The sequence below is a fragment of the Mastigoproctus giganteus genome, chromosome 14 (genome assembly GCF_048544385.1).
Source record: "Mastigoproctus giganteus isolate SK-2022 chromosome 14, ASM4854438v1, whole genome shotgun sequence".
NCBI lineage: Eukaryota > Metazoa > Arthropoda > Arachnida > Uropygi > Thelyphonidae > Mastigoproctus > Mastigoproctus giganteus.
Window position 1 is genome coordinate 51,769,734 of NC_143588.1, and position 15,138 is coordinate 51,784,871.

The window sequence follows — 15,138 nt, forward strand, 5'->3', positions numbered from 1 at the left end:
TGGGCATTTAAGTAATTGGTAGCAGATTTTCGAGAAGTTGAAGCTAATTGAACAGGGCAAGGTTTCTCAAAATGGAAAGTGGAATGCAATGTGCTATCATCGGCAAAACTATGGATAGGATTTCCACTCAATGGAAGGTCATTAATATACAAGAGGAAAAGAGTGGGGGAAAGAACTGAACCTTGGGGGACACCAAGATTAGTGGAGCAGTTAGAAGACAGAAAGCCATCTACCATCATCCTCAGTGAGCAATCAAAGAGAAAAATGGATAACCAATTATAACCTTATAAAAAACAGTTGGCAAACCATAAGATGGAAGCTCGTTTAGAAGACCTTTATGCCAAACACGATCGAAAACCTTTGAGATGTAAAGAGCAACTACTTGTGTTTCACCGAACCTTTCCATTGAATTAGTCCATAAATGGGTAACATAAGCCAGAACATCACCAGTGGATTGACACTGATGGAATCCATACTGGCGATCGTTGATCAGATGGAAGGTTTCTAGGTAATTTAAGAGTTGGCGGTTAATTGATTTCTCCATTACTTTAGAAACAGCAGAAGTAATTGCAATGGGACGATAATTGGATGGGAGGGATTTGTCACCCTTTTTAGGAACTGGCTGGATGTGAGCAAATTTCCAAGCAGAAGGAAAAACACCTTTGGAATAAAAAAGTGAAAAAAGGTGGCAAAGAATAGGAGTATGTTCAGGAGCGCAGGTTTTGAGAACAAATAGAGAAATACGATCGGGACCTGGAGCTTTCATAGCATCAAGATTAGTCAAAATTCTTCTGACATCCTTTTGACGGAAGCCTACAGGAGGCATTGAATGGAGCATGTTGGGAATGGTGGGAGGTGTTTAACAAGATCATTAATATATGAGTTAGAAGAAAAATGGGATGCTAGCAGGTCATCTATATCCATGGCTGAATTGACAACAGAACCATCTGGTTTGGACAGAGGTGGGAGCAGAGATGGGCAGAAGTTGTGGCCAACAGCTTTGGCAAGGGACCAGAATGCTCGGCTACCATTAGGGCAAGAAGCAAGTTTTCTACTCTTAGCCCGTTCAAACTCTAGTTTGGACTGATTAATAACTGCTTTACAATTGTTGCGAGCTTTGGTGTAGGCAGAAAATGAAACTGAAGAATTAGAAACAAGAGATATATAATCTGGGCTATATTTTCATTTATATAAATTATGGCACTAGCCCATGGCAATTTATAAAATTTTCATCTTCACCACAGTTAAACAAAGGTTGTTCACTCCTGGAACAGAGAATTAATGGTTCCATATTATTCAAAGAAATATATATTTTATAAAATAATATAAAAAGATATTTAATTTCAGAAACTTACCCATGTTCAAGAGGAATTCGAATATCTTTCTCATCTGGAAGTACTCTTTTCCGTTTGGAGGGAGATTCTAGAAAATTAAGAAATAATGAATTATTACTTTGACAATAATAAAAATAAACATAGGTTCATGATAACATAGAGCCAATTAAAAGAAGAAAAACCAAGGTAGCAGGTGGTATATTCGGTTCAAATAATAAAAGAATGACAAATTTTTGTTCCACGTGATAAAATTGGATGTTTAGAGACATTCAAGAAATCATTTTCACAAACTACATAACAGTAGACCTCAAATAGAACCTATATCCTTCATAAGTAGTTTCACTGCAAACTGAAACAAATACTGACAGATTAACTTCTAAAGCTATGGCCATGTCGAGTACACAACAGAGCCACCACGTTAATCAATACCTTTTGTTGATAAACCATAACTTCACAGCTAACTAATTTCTCATATATTTGTCTCAATATACTTAAGTTATCAGCATGGAGAGAGATGTAAGCTCCAGCACCCAAGCACTGACCGATTAGGGGGAAATTCCCGCCATTTTTACACGATACCATAACCTTAGTGTAGTATAGTGCATAATATAATATTGTCAATTAATCAGTAAATCTATTAATCTTGATAAACTTTATTGTCAATTAAATTGTACTTTTAACTCTATATATATATATATATATATAACGACTTAATCGTAACAAATAATTAATACATAACTATAGTGGTACATGTGATACGGAAGTTATATAAATGGAACTCGTAGAAAACACTAGATACCAAAAAAATAAATATAGCGTTACAACTGTTTTGGGATATAACTTAAGGATTTAATTTTGTTTTGAAATTTTATTGAATTAAATCGGAATCATGACTCAGACCAGAGCAGCAAAGCAAAAGGCTCAAGCTAATGGGAGTGCTGTGGTTCAGGGGACAACTGAGGCGGGCAGTTGCCCTCTGAATCACAGTCTTTTAAAATGCACTGTTTGCAGAGCAGTCGGGTATGGGACATGATACTGCCAAGGGGGATCTCTTTGTGTGTGCACAATGTAAGGAGTGCAAGGAAATCAGGCGACAACTCAGCGTTGTTATAGGCCTTTATGAGAGCTTGAAGGACAGGGTGGATGCCCTCGAAGGAAATAAATTGAGGGCCCATCAAGCTCTCAGCCGCCCACATCAACACCAGAGCTTGCACTTGGTCATCAGGCAACACAGAGGCAGCCCCCTAGGCAGAATGCGTTGGACCCGAAGGAACTAGTAGTTGTTGGTGACTATTGTCAGGGAAACGGGGAACATGCTTTGTAAAAAGGATAGGTGGAACAGGACCAGGGTATGTCTGCCAGGGGCAAAGGTTGATGACGTTGTAGAGCGGATATCATCTTTTAAGGGCACAAAAGGTGATATAGTTGTACACGTTGGCACTAATGATATTAAGAGTGGGAGACCAGCGGAATTACTTAGCAAGTACAGGTCACTGTTGAAAAAAATTCGTGAATTAGGATTGAATTTGAAAGTGTCTGCAATTCTGGCTGTTAAAAAAATTCTACCCCAAGGGGTAGAATTTTTTTCAGCCTGCACTGTACTTGTTAACAGGAGAGATTACTTCTACAGGGATGGGATACACTTAAATAGAAAGGGTGCAAGAATTTTTGCTGATGCTGTCGAGGCAGAGTTAGGTGGATCGGAAAACTGCTAGTTGGGGGGATACAAGGACTAATAGATTAACAGTAGCCACTGCCAGAGGTGCAAGCGATTCTTGCACTGCTTCTATTGAAATGAGCCTGAAAAACAAGATGCAGGATATTTCAGAGACTGCTGGGAGTCATTGCGGTACAAGTAAACACATGGGTTGTGTTAGGGTAGCTAAGAATAGAAACAGGCGCATGTATACCTGCGTGTACACCAATGCTAGGAGTTTGGTAAATAAATTTGATGAATTTGAGGTACTGCTCAAAACATCAAAGGCAGATATTGTTGGTATATCAGAGACGTGGTGTCAGGTGTCACACAGATATAAGGAATGGGGAATACAATGTGTATAGAAAGGATAGACAGGACAGGAGAGGAGGAGGGGTTATGCTATTAGTTAAGAAACACAAAGTCCAAGGAAGTGAAGCCAGTCGACATCGATGGACAGGGCAGTGTCGAGTCAGTTTGGTGTGACATAAGCATAGGGAAATCAAAATTGAGAGTAGGAGTGTGCTATAGGCCTAATGACTCTGATGAGTATAATAAGATATTGTACAGGGAAATGGAGTGGGCCAGTAAATCAGAGAGTCTTATAATGGGGGATTTTAATTTCCCAGATATTGACTGGAATTTGCGGGTTGGTCATTCGCACACTAGCAAGGCTTTTGTGGATTTATTGGATGATTGTTTTCTACATCAGCATGTTCGTGAGGCAACAAGAGGGAGCAATACTCTTTATCTGATTATCAGTAGTGATTCTTCATGCATTAAGAATCTGCAGATAAATGAACCACTAGGTGGCAGTGATCACAGTGTGTTGAAGTGGGATTTACTCAAGGAGGTAACTACCATCACAGGTAAAGGGAAGGGTTTTTGTTTTCGTAAAGGCGACTATGATGGTTTGAGACAGTATTTAAATTCTATACAGTGGGACCAACTGATGATGTTACCAACAGCAAACTCAAAATGGGAAGCATTCAAGGAACTAATCTTGGAGGCTACCAGGCTTTACATACCAACTAAGAAATATTGTTGGTTCATCTCATTAGTTCATCTGACAACCTAAATGGTTGTCAGATGAACTAATGAGACATGTGGCAGAGAAAAAAAATGCATGGGATACATACAAATTAATGGGTGACATGGAAACCTATGATAGATATAAGCTGGTCTGTAACCAAGTCACAAAGGAGATTAGGAAGGCAAAGGCAGACTACGAAAAATCCTTGGCAAAGGATGCAAAGAAAAACAGAAAAGAGTTCTTTACCTATTTAAACCCAAGAAGGAAAGGGATGAATCAGATTAGTCCACTGGATATTGATGGTTCAACAGTTGAGGATCCTGCTCAGGTGGCTAACAATCTAAACGAGTATTTTGCATCTACATTCACGCATGAGGAGTTATTCAGGAAGGAGAATGATGTAGGTAAAGTAAACATTGGCAGTGAGCTGGATGATTTTGTAATAACTGAGAGGAAAGTGGAGGAGAGATTGTTGAGGATAAACATAAAAAAGGCACCTGGGATGGATGGGATCTATCCAGTTATATTAAAGGAGGCAGCAAAGGAAGTAAGCAAACCCCTAGCCATAATTATGAGAGCTTCTTTGGACTCAGGGGAGGTACCCATAGACTGAAGATGTGCAAATATAACCCCAATTCACAAAGGAAGATCAAAGGCTGACACAAGTAATTATAGACCTGTTAGTTTAACTTCTGTTCCAGGTAAATTAATGGAGGCACTGGTTAAAGAAGCACTGCAGGATCATCTAGACAAGAATTCAGTTATAGCTCAGACGCAGCATGGTTTTGTTAAGGGCAGGTCTTGCCTGACTAATTTGATTGGATACTATGATGTAGTCACAAAAGAACTGGATGCAGGGAATAACTTTGATATTATATATTTGGATCTTAGAAAGGCTTTTGATACTGTTGTTTTGATACTGATGGAAGACTGCTGCACAAATTGGAGCAGTGTGGCATTGGAGGCAAATTGCTGCTATGGATAAGGGGATGGTTGAGTGGCAGAAGACAGAGTGGTAATCAATGGACACTGCTCAACGTGGACTAATGTTATTAGTGGAGTTCCTCAGGGTTCAGTGTTGGCTCCGTTGTTGTTTTCGGTGTTTATGAATGATACTGATGATGGGATATCAAGTTTAATGTCCAAGTTTGCAGATGATACAAAGGTTGGCAGGGTTGTTAAGGACACTGCTGACACTATGCTGCTGCAACAGGATCTGGAAAGGTTGAACAGATGGGCTGAGAGGTGGCAAATGAAGTTTAACATTGACAAATGTAAAGTACTACATATGGGAAACAGTAACCCCAGAGCAACGTATCAACTCTGTGGTACTACACTGACAGTGGTGGAGAATGAAAAGGACCTGAGGTTAATTGTCCAGGCAGATATGAAGTTCTCTGAGCAGTGCAGACGAGCTGCAAAAGTAGCTCATGGTGTCTTGTCAATGATATACAGGAATTTTTCTAGCAGGGATAAGGAGGTGATTATTCCCTTGTATAAGGCAATGGTTAGGCCACATCTTGAGTACTGTATACAGGTCTGGAGGCCTCATTTCAAGAAGGATGTAGAGCTGCTGGAACGGGTACAGAGAAGGGCAACAAGATTAGTGAATGGAACAAAGGGTTGCTCTTACGAAGAAAGGCTTAAGTTTTGCAAATTACAGAGTCTGGAGACTAGGCACCGGCGAGGTGATCTGATAGAGGTGTATAAGGCTTTGAATGGTTTGAGCATGCTCAATGCCAATGGGATTCTTCATCTGGCTCAGAATAATCAGCTCAGAGGGCATAAATTCAAATTGAGGAAGGACGGATGTCGGATAGATGTGCGGAAATTTGCCTTTGGCCAGCGGGTGGTTGGTTGGTGGAACCGACTTCCATCACTTGTTGTTGAAGTTGATAGCCTAAACAAATTTAAGGCTCAACTGGACAGGTATTTCGAGCGAACGGAGGGGTGAAATGGGAGTGGTGTGGTGTGTTTTTTTTTTTTTTTTTTGCTGATGCTGAATAAGCTTGCTTTCTTGCATCATATGCCTCTTCTAATGCTAATGCTAATTTCAGAGACCTTGCCGCTGCTGCCACTAGGCTTCAGGGCTTTCCATGTCCATTGTTTAATAAATAGAATGCTAAATAATATCACTGGAACCAAGCTTCAACTAAACCAGATGAACCTTTTCTACTTCTATAATTACCAGCTCAGGTGATACTTATACTTTACCCATTACAAACATTCTACTAGTTTTTAATTGCAAATGGCACTGAAGCAAGAAAGATATTCTTGCTGTCCTAGCCTAGTCTATCAGAATATCTAGAATATTCACCATATGCCATGGTTACCCATGTGCACGCATACAATGTTGACCAAGATCCAGTGCTTTATTTCTTTCTTTTTTTTTAAAAAAGAAACTCCTAATATAGCCTTAATAATAAGATAATTTACTAACCTCCCATTTAACAAGTAGGAAGAGGAGTATATATGCAATATCAAACGATAATAAAATTTCTTACAAATGCATACATTCACCTTAAGGAAGAATTACACAAGAACGTTTTCTCAATTTAAAATTCATCTTGGATTGCCATGATTTAAGGAACTGAATAACTGTTTAACTTGTTTTCTCCATATTTCTACATACGAGTGAGAATAGGCAGAGTCCCTACCCCCACCCCCCAAAAACTCCACGAATATAGTGCTTTTTGAGGAGAAGGGCTTCCCCTGGAACCAATCAATGAACATTTGTCAATGGAATAGAGTGGGTCTCCCAAATGAGGGAGGCAAAATTTCTCATTTATATATTTTGACAATAATGAAGAGGAGATTGATACGACAAATACCACTCTTGTGAATCTTGTTAAGCAGGATCATCAATTTGTGAAACTGACAAACTGAGAAACATGCTCGTCAACATCCTCCAAAAAAAAAAAAATAATAATAAGACTATCTAACCTGCATAATGGCATCTTGTATCAAAGGGACAAGCAAACAATCCTTAAGAGTGAATTTCATATTAGTATTATCAATTATAATACTAATATGAAATTCCAAACTATTAATAAAATAAGCAACAGATTTTTTTAAAGCAGAAATCACAGAGGACATAATAAAACCAATAACAAAGCAATATTGAATCTGCACAATTTGATAAATCTGATATAAAAACCAATGAAGAGAAACTAGAGCATCTTTTTCTCATGAATAATGATACATAAGAAATTAAACAAAAGCTTCTTAATTATTAGCAGAATTAAACTTAGCAATTAATTAATTGAAAATAAGACAATTTTTATTGTCTTATTTTCAATTAAGCCCAGATTAAGCTTGGAGACATTAAACCCAGCCCTCAACTGTTTTCACACCATGAACTCAATGATCTGGTAAGAGATTTAAATTTACCAAAGGAATCCAGAGAACTCCACCACATGAAATGTTTTTCTCATGGTACAAACACAAAGAATGAGCACTAATCCCCTACTGTTCTGAGGACAATGCTACAGTGTTTTGCAGTATTACAAATGACTTAATAAACTATTTAGGAATTAGTTATAGTCCTTCACAGTGGTGTTTTATTGACTCAGAGGATTCTCAAAGGTGTGTTGCTCCACAAAAGAATAAATATGGGTCAATTTCAGAAGCTCATTCTGTACATCTATAAGAAACATATGAGAACTTGAGAAAAGTGTTAACAATAAATATGAAGAACGTGGTTGGATGGTATGTGCTAACTTTAAAGTAATACGGCTCCAGAGGTTTCCCCCAACTCTGCTTGGATAGCAATCTGGCTATACAGATTGTTTTCCAAGCAGAGTTGGGGATCTCACTCACTCACAAAGAAAACAACTTGTTCTCTGTGTGAGTGGGACATAGTATATAGTGTTAATGTTTTTTTTTTTTTTTTTTTTGGTAGTTCTTGGCGCATACGCTTCTGTGGCCATAATGCACCTCCCAAGGTTTTTGTAGTACTTTGATGCAAGCCCGAGGCGGGAAACGAACCCACGACCTTTGGGTTGCCAAGCAGGCACTTTACCCACCCGGCTAGCCCGGTCGGCAGTGTTAATTTTAATGCAGATTGGTGGTGGGGTGTTCCCCCAACTCTGTGTCAAGCAATGCGATGAAACCAAAACTCTGTAAAGGCCAGATTTATGAAGGATAGTGAGTTTTTGTGTAATAGTTTTAGTGTGAGATTTTAGCCTAAAAGCCTCTGTTTTCACAGAAAAACCTCAAGTTTACTGTCCAGTGGCACAAGGATACAGGCTGGGCAGTAGGGAGTATAAAGCACTGGTGGGGCAAACCCTGTGGCAGCCAAGTAAGTAGGACAGTTGGGTAAGGATTAAGCACTAGGATGTTAAGGTGTGGCCAAAAAGGGGCAGTTTGTTGTCTGGATCAAAGAACATAGTTCGTAAACCAGTGGTTTACAAAAATGACGCAAATTATGTCACTTCCTAAATGACGTTAATGCAGTCACCAATGTTGATTTGGTCGAGTAAGTAGTGGGCAGGAATATAAAATGTTACATCGTTATTTCGGACTGAAGTAAAACCGACTAGTAATGAAAATACAAGACAAATTATGTCAATTCCGAAATGACGCTAATGAGCCTCAGTCCCTAACGCTGATTTGGTAGAGTAAGTACTAGGTGAGTGCATAAGACATTACATTATTCATACTATATATTTAGAACTGAAGTAAAACCAATTGGTAGTGAAAATGTCAGACACCATTCAGGAAGTATGCGAGACATCATTTAGGAAGTAGCAGGAGTGAACATAAGCTCACACCTGCTACTTACTTAACAACGCTAGAGTAAGTAGTCAGCATGAGCACAAAGCACTACATGCATAACTTCAGTTCTAGCTATTCAATTTTAAAATGGTTCTGATTTTCATCAATGTTGTTTTCACATAAAACACCTTTCATGTGTACAGAGCTCGTCGCAGAATCAAGTATCTCCTGACCTGACACGTGATGCACCCCTGGTTCAGGACACAGAAAAGAACAGTCAAGTGCAGACTGCTCTGGTTGAAGGCAACCTTGTTTAATTAAGAGACTACAGTCAGGGAACTGGGTAACAATTTTTGTAATAAAGATAGGTGGTCCAGAACCAGAGTGCATTTTGCGAGGAGGTACAATTGATAATATTACCAACAGGTTGTCAAATTTCAAGGGGAGGTAAAGGGAGAATTATTATTCACGTGGGGACTAACGATATTAAGCGTGCATGCCTGACAATCCATTGGATAAATATAGGAATATGTTGAAAAAATGCAGCAAGTTAGATCAGAATGTATGTTTGTGTCTGCAATTTTGCTCAGTCACGCTAGGAGGGACTATGTGCTGAAAGCCTTGTGGATTAACACTCGAGACTTGAGGGAATATGCAAGGCTATTGGGGGGGGGGACTAACATTGTGGCCTGCATTTGTAGGGAGTAGGAATCTACTTTGTGCAGATGGTATTCATTTGAACAAAAGTGGTGCTAGGATTTTTGCCAGTAACACTGAGGATATCCTCAGTGTTACTGGCGAAATTCAGGAAAATTGCTGGTTGATGTGTGGGGGGGGGGTGTAATTTAGATGCGCGTTTATCTGATGATATGGGTTCAGAGTAATGTTTGCACTCATCTCATGACTTCTTGTTAGTTGCCACTAAAGCTGATGTTAAAAGGATGTTCTGAGGGAAAATACTATTTCCGATGGAGAACAATATTCATGCTTCCTATACTATGGATCCCTGAGCAAGAGGAATATTTAGGTTTTAATTATTTTATTTTATTTTATTTATCTGTAATAGTATCACAAATAAGGTCAGAAAGGCCAAGGCTGCATATGAGAAAGCACTGGTTAAGAGAACAAAGACTGGGGGGGACCAGGAATATTTTCATCTGTCAATACAAGGGTAAAAATTAAGCGAATCAGACTGGACTCTTGTGCACTGAGTGAGGGAGAGCACAAGGGAGTGTATGAGACCAGTGAGGTATCTTTGGAATCACGGGATATTCCTTTGGATTGGAGAAGTGCCAATGTATCACCAACACAAAAGCAGTTCTAAGAGTGAAGATGGTAACTACAGACCGGTTAGTCTGACTTCAGTGGTATGAAAAATCTTAGAGGCAATGATTAAGAGTGCAATCCAGTCATTTAGATAGATTAGCATTAGCATTAGTAGAGGCATTTGATGCAAGAAAGCAAGCTTATGCAGCATCAGCCAAAAAAAAAAAAAAAAAAAAGAAAGTAACATAAATAAATAAAAATAACCACTTCCACTTCACCCCTCTGTTCGTTCGAAATACCTGTCCAGCTGAGCCTTAAACTTATTTAGGCTATCAACTTCCACGACAAGGGATGGAAGTCTGTTCCACCCACCAACCACCCGCTGGCTAAAGGCAAATTTCCGCACATCTATCCTACATCTGTCTTTCCTCAATTTGAATTTATGCCCTCTCAGGTGATTTTTCTGAGCTAGAGGAAGAATCCCATCAGCATTGAGCATGCTCAAACCATTCAAGGCTTTGTACACCTCTATCAGATCACCCCGCTGGTGCCTAGTTTCCAGACACTGTAATTTGCAAAACTTAAGCCTTTCTTCGTAAGAGAACCCCTTTGTCCCATTCACCAATCTAGTTGCCCTTCTCTGTACTCGTTCCAGCAGCTCTACATCCTTCCTGAAATGAGGCCTCCAGGCCTGTATACAGTACTCTAGGTGTGGCCTGACCATTGCCTTATACAAGGGAATAATCACCTCCTTATCCCTGCTAGAAAAATTCCTATATATCATTGACAATACACCATGAGCTACTCTTGCAGCTCGTCTGCACTGCTCAGAGAACTTCATATCTGCCTGCACCACCACCCCCAGGTCCCTTTCATTCTCTACCACTGTCAGTGTAGTACCACAGAGTTGATACGTTGCTCTGGGGTTGCTGTTTCCCATATGTAGTACTTTACATTTGTCAATGTTAAACTTCATTTGCCACCTCGAAGCCCATCTGCTCAACCTTTCCAAATCCTGTTGCAGCAGCATAGTGTCAGTAGTGTCCTTGACAACCCTGCCAACCTTCGTATCGTCTGCAAACTTGGACATTAAGCCTGATATACCATCATCAATATCATTTATAAATACAGAAAACAATAAAGGCCCCAATACTGAACCCTGAGGGACTCCACTAATAACATTAGTCCACGATGAGCAGTGTCCATTGATTACCACTCTCTGTCTTCTCCCCCTCAACCACCCCTTTATCCATAGCAGCATCTTGCCTCCAATGCCACACTGCTCCAATTTGTGCAGCAGTCTTCCATGTGCAACAGTATCAAAAGCCTTTCTAAGATCCAAGTATATAATATCAAAGTTATTCCCTGCATCCAGTTCTTTTGTGACTGCATCATAGTATCCAATCAAATTGGTCAGGCAAGACTTCCCCTTAACAAAACCATGCTGTGTCCTAGCTATAACTGAAGTCTTGTCTAGATGATCCTGCAGTGCTTCTTTCACCAGTGCCTCCATTAATTTTCCGGGAACAGAAGTTAAACTCACAGGTCTATAATTACTTGTGTCAGCCTTTGATCCCCCTTTGTGAATTGGGGTCACATTTGCACATCTCCAGTCAATGGGTACCTCCCCTGAGTCCAAGGAAGCTCTCATAATTATGGCTAAGGGTTTGCTTACCTCCTTTGCTGCCTCCTTTAATATAACTGGATAGATCCCATCCACCCCAGGTGCCTTTCTTGTGTTTATCTTCAACAATTTCTCCTCCACTTTGCTCTCAGTTATTACAAGATTCTCTAGCTTACTGCTAGAGTTGAATACACCTCTGGCATTCCCCTCGCTGAATAACTCCTCATGTGTGAATGTCGATGCAAAATATTCATTTAGTTTGTTAGCTACCCGAGCAGGGTCATCAACAGTTGACCCATCGATCTCAAGTGGACCAATCTGATTCATCCCCTTCCTTCTAGAGTTTACATAAGTAAAGAACTCTTTGCTGTTTTTCTTCGCATCCCTTGCCAAGGATCTCTCGTAATCTGCCTTCGCCTGCCTAACCTCCTTTGTAACTTGGTTACAGATCAACTTGTATCTATCATAGGCGTCCGTGTCACGTGTTAATTTGTATGTATCCCATGCATTTTTCTTCTCTGCCATATGCCTCATTAGTTCATCTGACAACCATTTAGGCCTAAACCTTGAACAATATTTCTTAGTTGGTATGTAAAGCCTAGTAGCTTCCACGATAAGTTCTTTGAATGCTTCCCATTTTGAATTTGCTGTTGGCAATATCATCAGTTGATCCCACTGTATAGAATTTAAATACTGTCTCAGTCCATTGTAGTCGCCTTTACGAAAGCAATACCCCTTCCCTTTACCCCTAATGGTAGTTACCTCTTTGAGTAACTCCCACTTCAGCACACTGTGATCACTGCCACCAAGTGGTTCATTTATCTGCAGATTCTTAATGCATGAAGAATCACTACTGATAATCAAATCAAGAGTATTACTCCCTCTAGTTGCTTCCCGAACATGCTGATGTAGAAAACAATCATCCAATAAATCCACAAAAGCCTTGCTACTGTGTGAGTGACCAGCCCCCAAATTCCAGTCAATATCTGGGAAATTAAAATCCCCCATTATAAGACTCTCTGATTTACTGGCCCACTCTATTTCTCCGAACAGTTTCTTATTATACTCATCAGAGTCATTAGGCCTATAGCACACTCCTACTCTCAATTTTGATCTCCCAATGCTTATGTCACACCAAACTGACTCGACACTGCACTGTCCAGCGATGTCGACTGGCTTCACTTCCTTGGATTTTATGTGTTTTTTAACTAATAGCATAACCCCTCCTCCCTTCCTATCCTGTCTATCCTTTCTGTAGACATTGTACTCCCCAAATTCCAGTTCTGCATTTCTTATATCTGTGTGACACCACGTCTCTGAAATCCCCACAATATCTGCCTTTGATGTTTTGAGCAATACCTCAAATTCATCAAATTTATTTACTAAACTCCTAGCATTGGTGTACACACAAGTATACATGCACCTGTTCTTTTTCTTAGCTACCCTAACACAACCCATGTGTTTACTTGTACCCCAATGATTCCCAGCAGTCTCTGAAATATCCTGCATCTTATTTTCCAGGCTGCGGCTCATTCCAATAGAAGCAGTGCAAGAATCACTTTCACCTCTGCCAGTGGCTACTGTTAATCTATTAGTCCTTGTATCCCCCCAATCTAGCAGTTTTCCGACCCACCTAACATTGCCTCGATAGCATCAGCAAACATTCTTGCACCCTTTCTATTTAAGTGTATCCCATCCCTGTAGAAGCAGTCTCTCCTGTTAACAAGTACAGACCAGGCTGAAAAAAATTCTACCCCTTGAGCCCTGCACAATCTTTCCAGGGCCGAATTGATTGACAGGGCTCTCATCATATACTCCCTCCTATCGTGTCTGGGCAGAATTGCAGACACTTTCAATTTCAACCCTAATTCACGGCTTTTTTTCATCAGTGACCTGTACTTGTCAAGTAATTCCGCCGGTCTCCTACTCTTAATGTCATTAGTGCCAACGTGTACAACTATATCACCTTTTGTGCCCTTAAAAGATGATATCCGCTCTACAACGTCATCAACTTTTGCCCCTGGCAGACATACCCTGGTCCTATTCCACCTATCCTTTTTACAAAGCATGTTTCCCGTTTCCCTGACAATAGAGTCACCAACAACTACTAGTTCCTTTGGGACCAGCGCATTCTGCCTTGGGGGTTGCCGCTGTGTTCCGCGATGACCAAGTGCAAGCTCTGGCATTGGTGTGGGCAGATATGGCATTCTGAAGGAGACACAACATGGCTTTAAGGGAAAATCATATTTAACTAAATTGGTAGGCTAATTTTGACACAGTTACTCATGAGCTGTATTTAGGGAACAATTTCAACATAGTTTATTTGGATTTTAGCAAAGCACTTGATTTGGTCCCTCATGAGAGGGTGATGTAGAAGCTTCAACAGGTTGGACTTACTGTTAAGATTCTAAGATGGATTGCTGGGTGGTTGCAGGGTAGAAGGCACAGGGTTGTGATTAATGGATATTCTTTAGAATGCTAACAGCAGGAATGGCATCCCTCAAGGAACGGTTCTTGGACCACTGTTGTTTCTAATTTTCAAATGTGACATTGATGAAGGGATAAAAAGTGTTACGTCAAAATTTACAGATGACAAAGATTGGTAGAGTCATAAATGATCAGTACCAAGCAGCACACCTTCAGGATTATTTGAACAGTGCCTAGCAATCTAAAGACATGTCTTCCTAGAATCCAAAACAGACTTTGAGGCTCCCTCTCCTTCAAATTCACCAAAGCAACGTTCACACACAGACCTCAAAGGTGATCAGAGAAGTGTCAGCAATGTTTTAATGCTGCAAGGTCTAACACTTGGGGAACAGCAAACCACAAATAAATTATACACTTTGTGGGACTGAATTAAAAGTGAGAAGCAAAGGGATCGGGGAGTTACAATAAAGGCAGATATGACATTTATGGAACAGTGTAAACAGGCAGCCAGGAAAGCCCATGGAGTCCTATTAATGATTTATCAAATGCTATCCTGTAAAGGTAGGGAGGTCATAATCCCAATGTAAGGCAATTGTAAGACCACATTTGGAATACTGCAGTCTAGTATGGTTATTTGGTTTATAGGAGCATTAGCAACTAAGGCCATATTGCTCCGAGATATGCGGTGGTCATTCCCTGACCTTTCCGCATCCTCCGTATTTGGTGGTGACGGGCTTGAACCCCAGTCTAATCAAGAAGCTTGTGCTACGCACTGCTGCTCCTTCCCACCTGGCTACGGAGGCGCTTGCATTCTAGTATGGAAACCTCATCTGAAAAAGAGACATTAATCTTCTTAAAAGGGTCCAAAGATGGGCAACTTTAATAATGAGATTGGCAGGACAACGATCGTATGAGGAAAGACTCAGATTATATGGGCTAATGAACGTGGACAAAGGCACCTCAGAGGTAACCTGATTGCGGTTTACAAGGCTCTGAGAGGGATTAGTAAAACGGCTGAAGGTGGAATTCTCACTGTTCTAAA

General features: G+C 40.2%; 1 protein-coding gene across 1 annotated transcript in view; it reads right to left on the reverse strand.

The window, feature by feature from the left end:
* tou (bromodomain adjacent to zinc finger domain 2B toutatis) overlaps window positions 1-15,138 on the reverse strand; it is a 914,913-nt gene that overhangs the window by 552,669 nt on the left and 347,106 nt on the right. Inside the window, 1 exon segment of the mRNA XM_090388865.1 lies at window positions 1,356-1,422. Coding sequence (XP_090244991.1) covers window positions 1,356-1,422 — 67 coding nt within the window.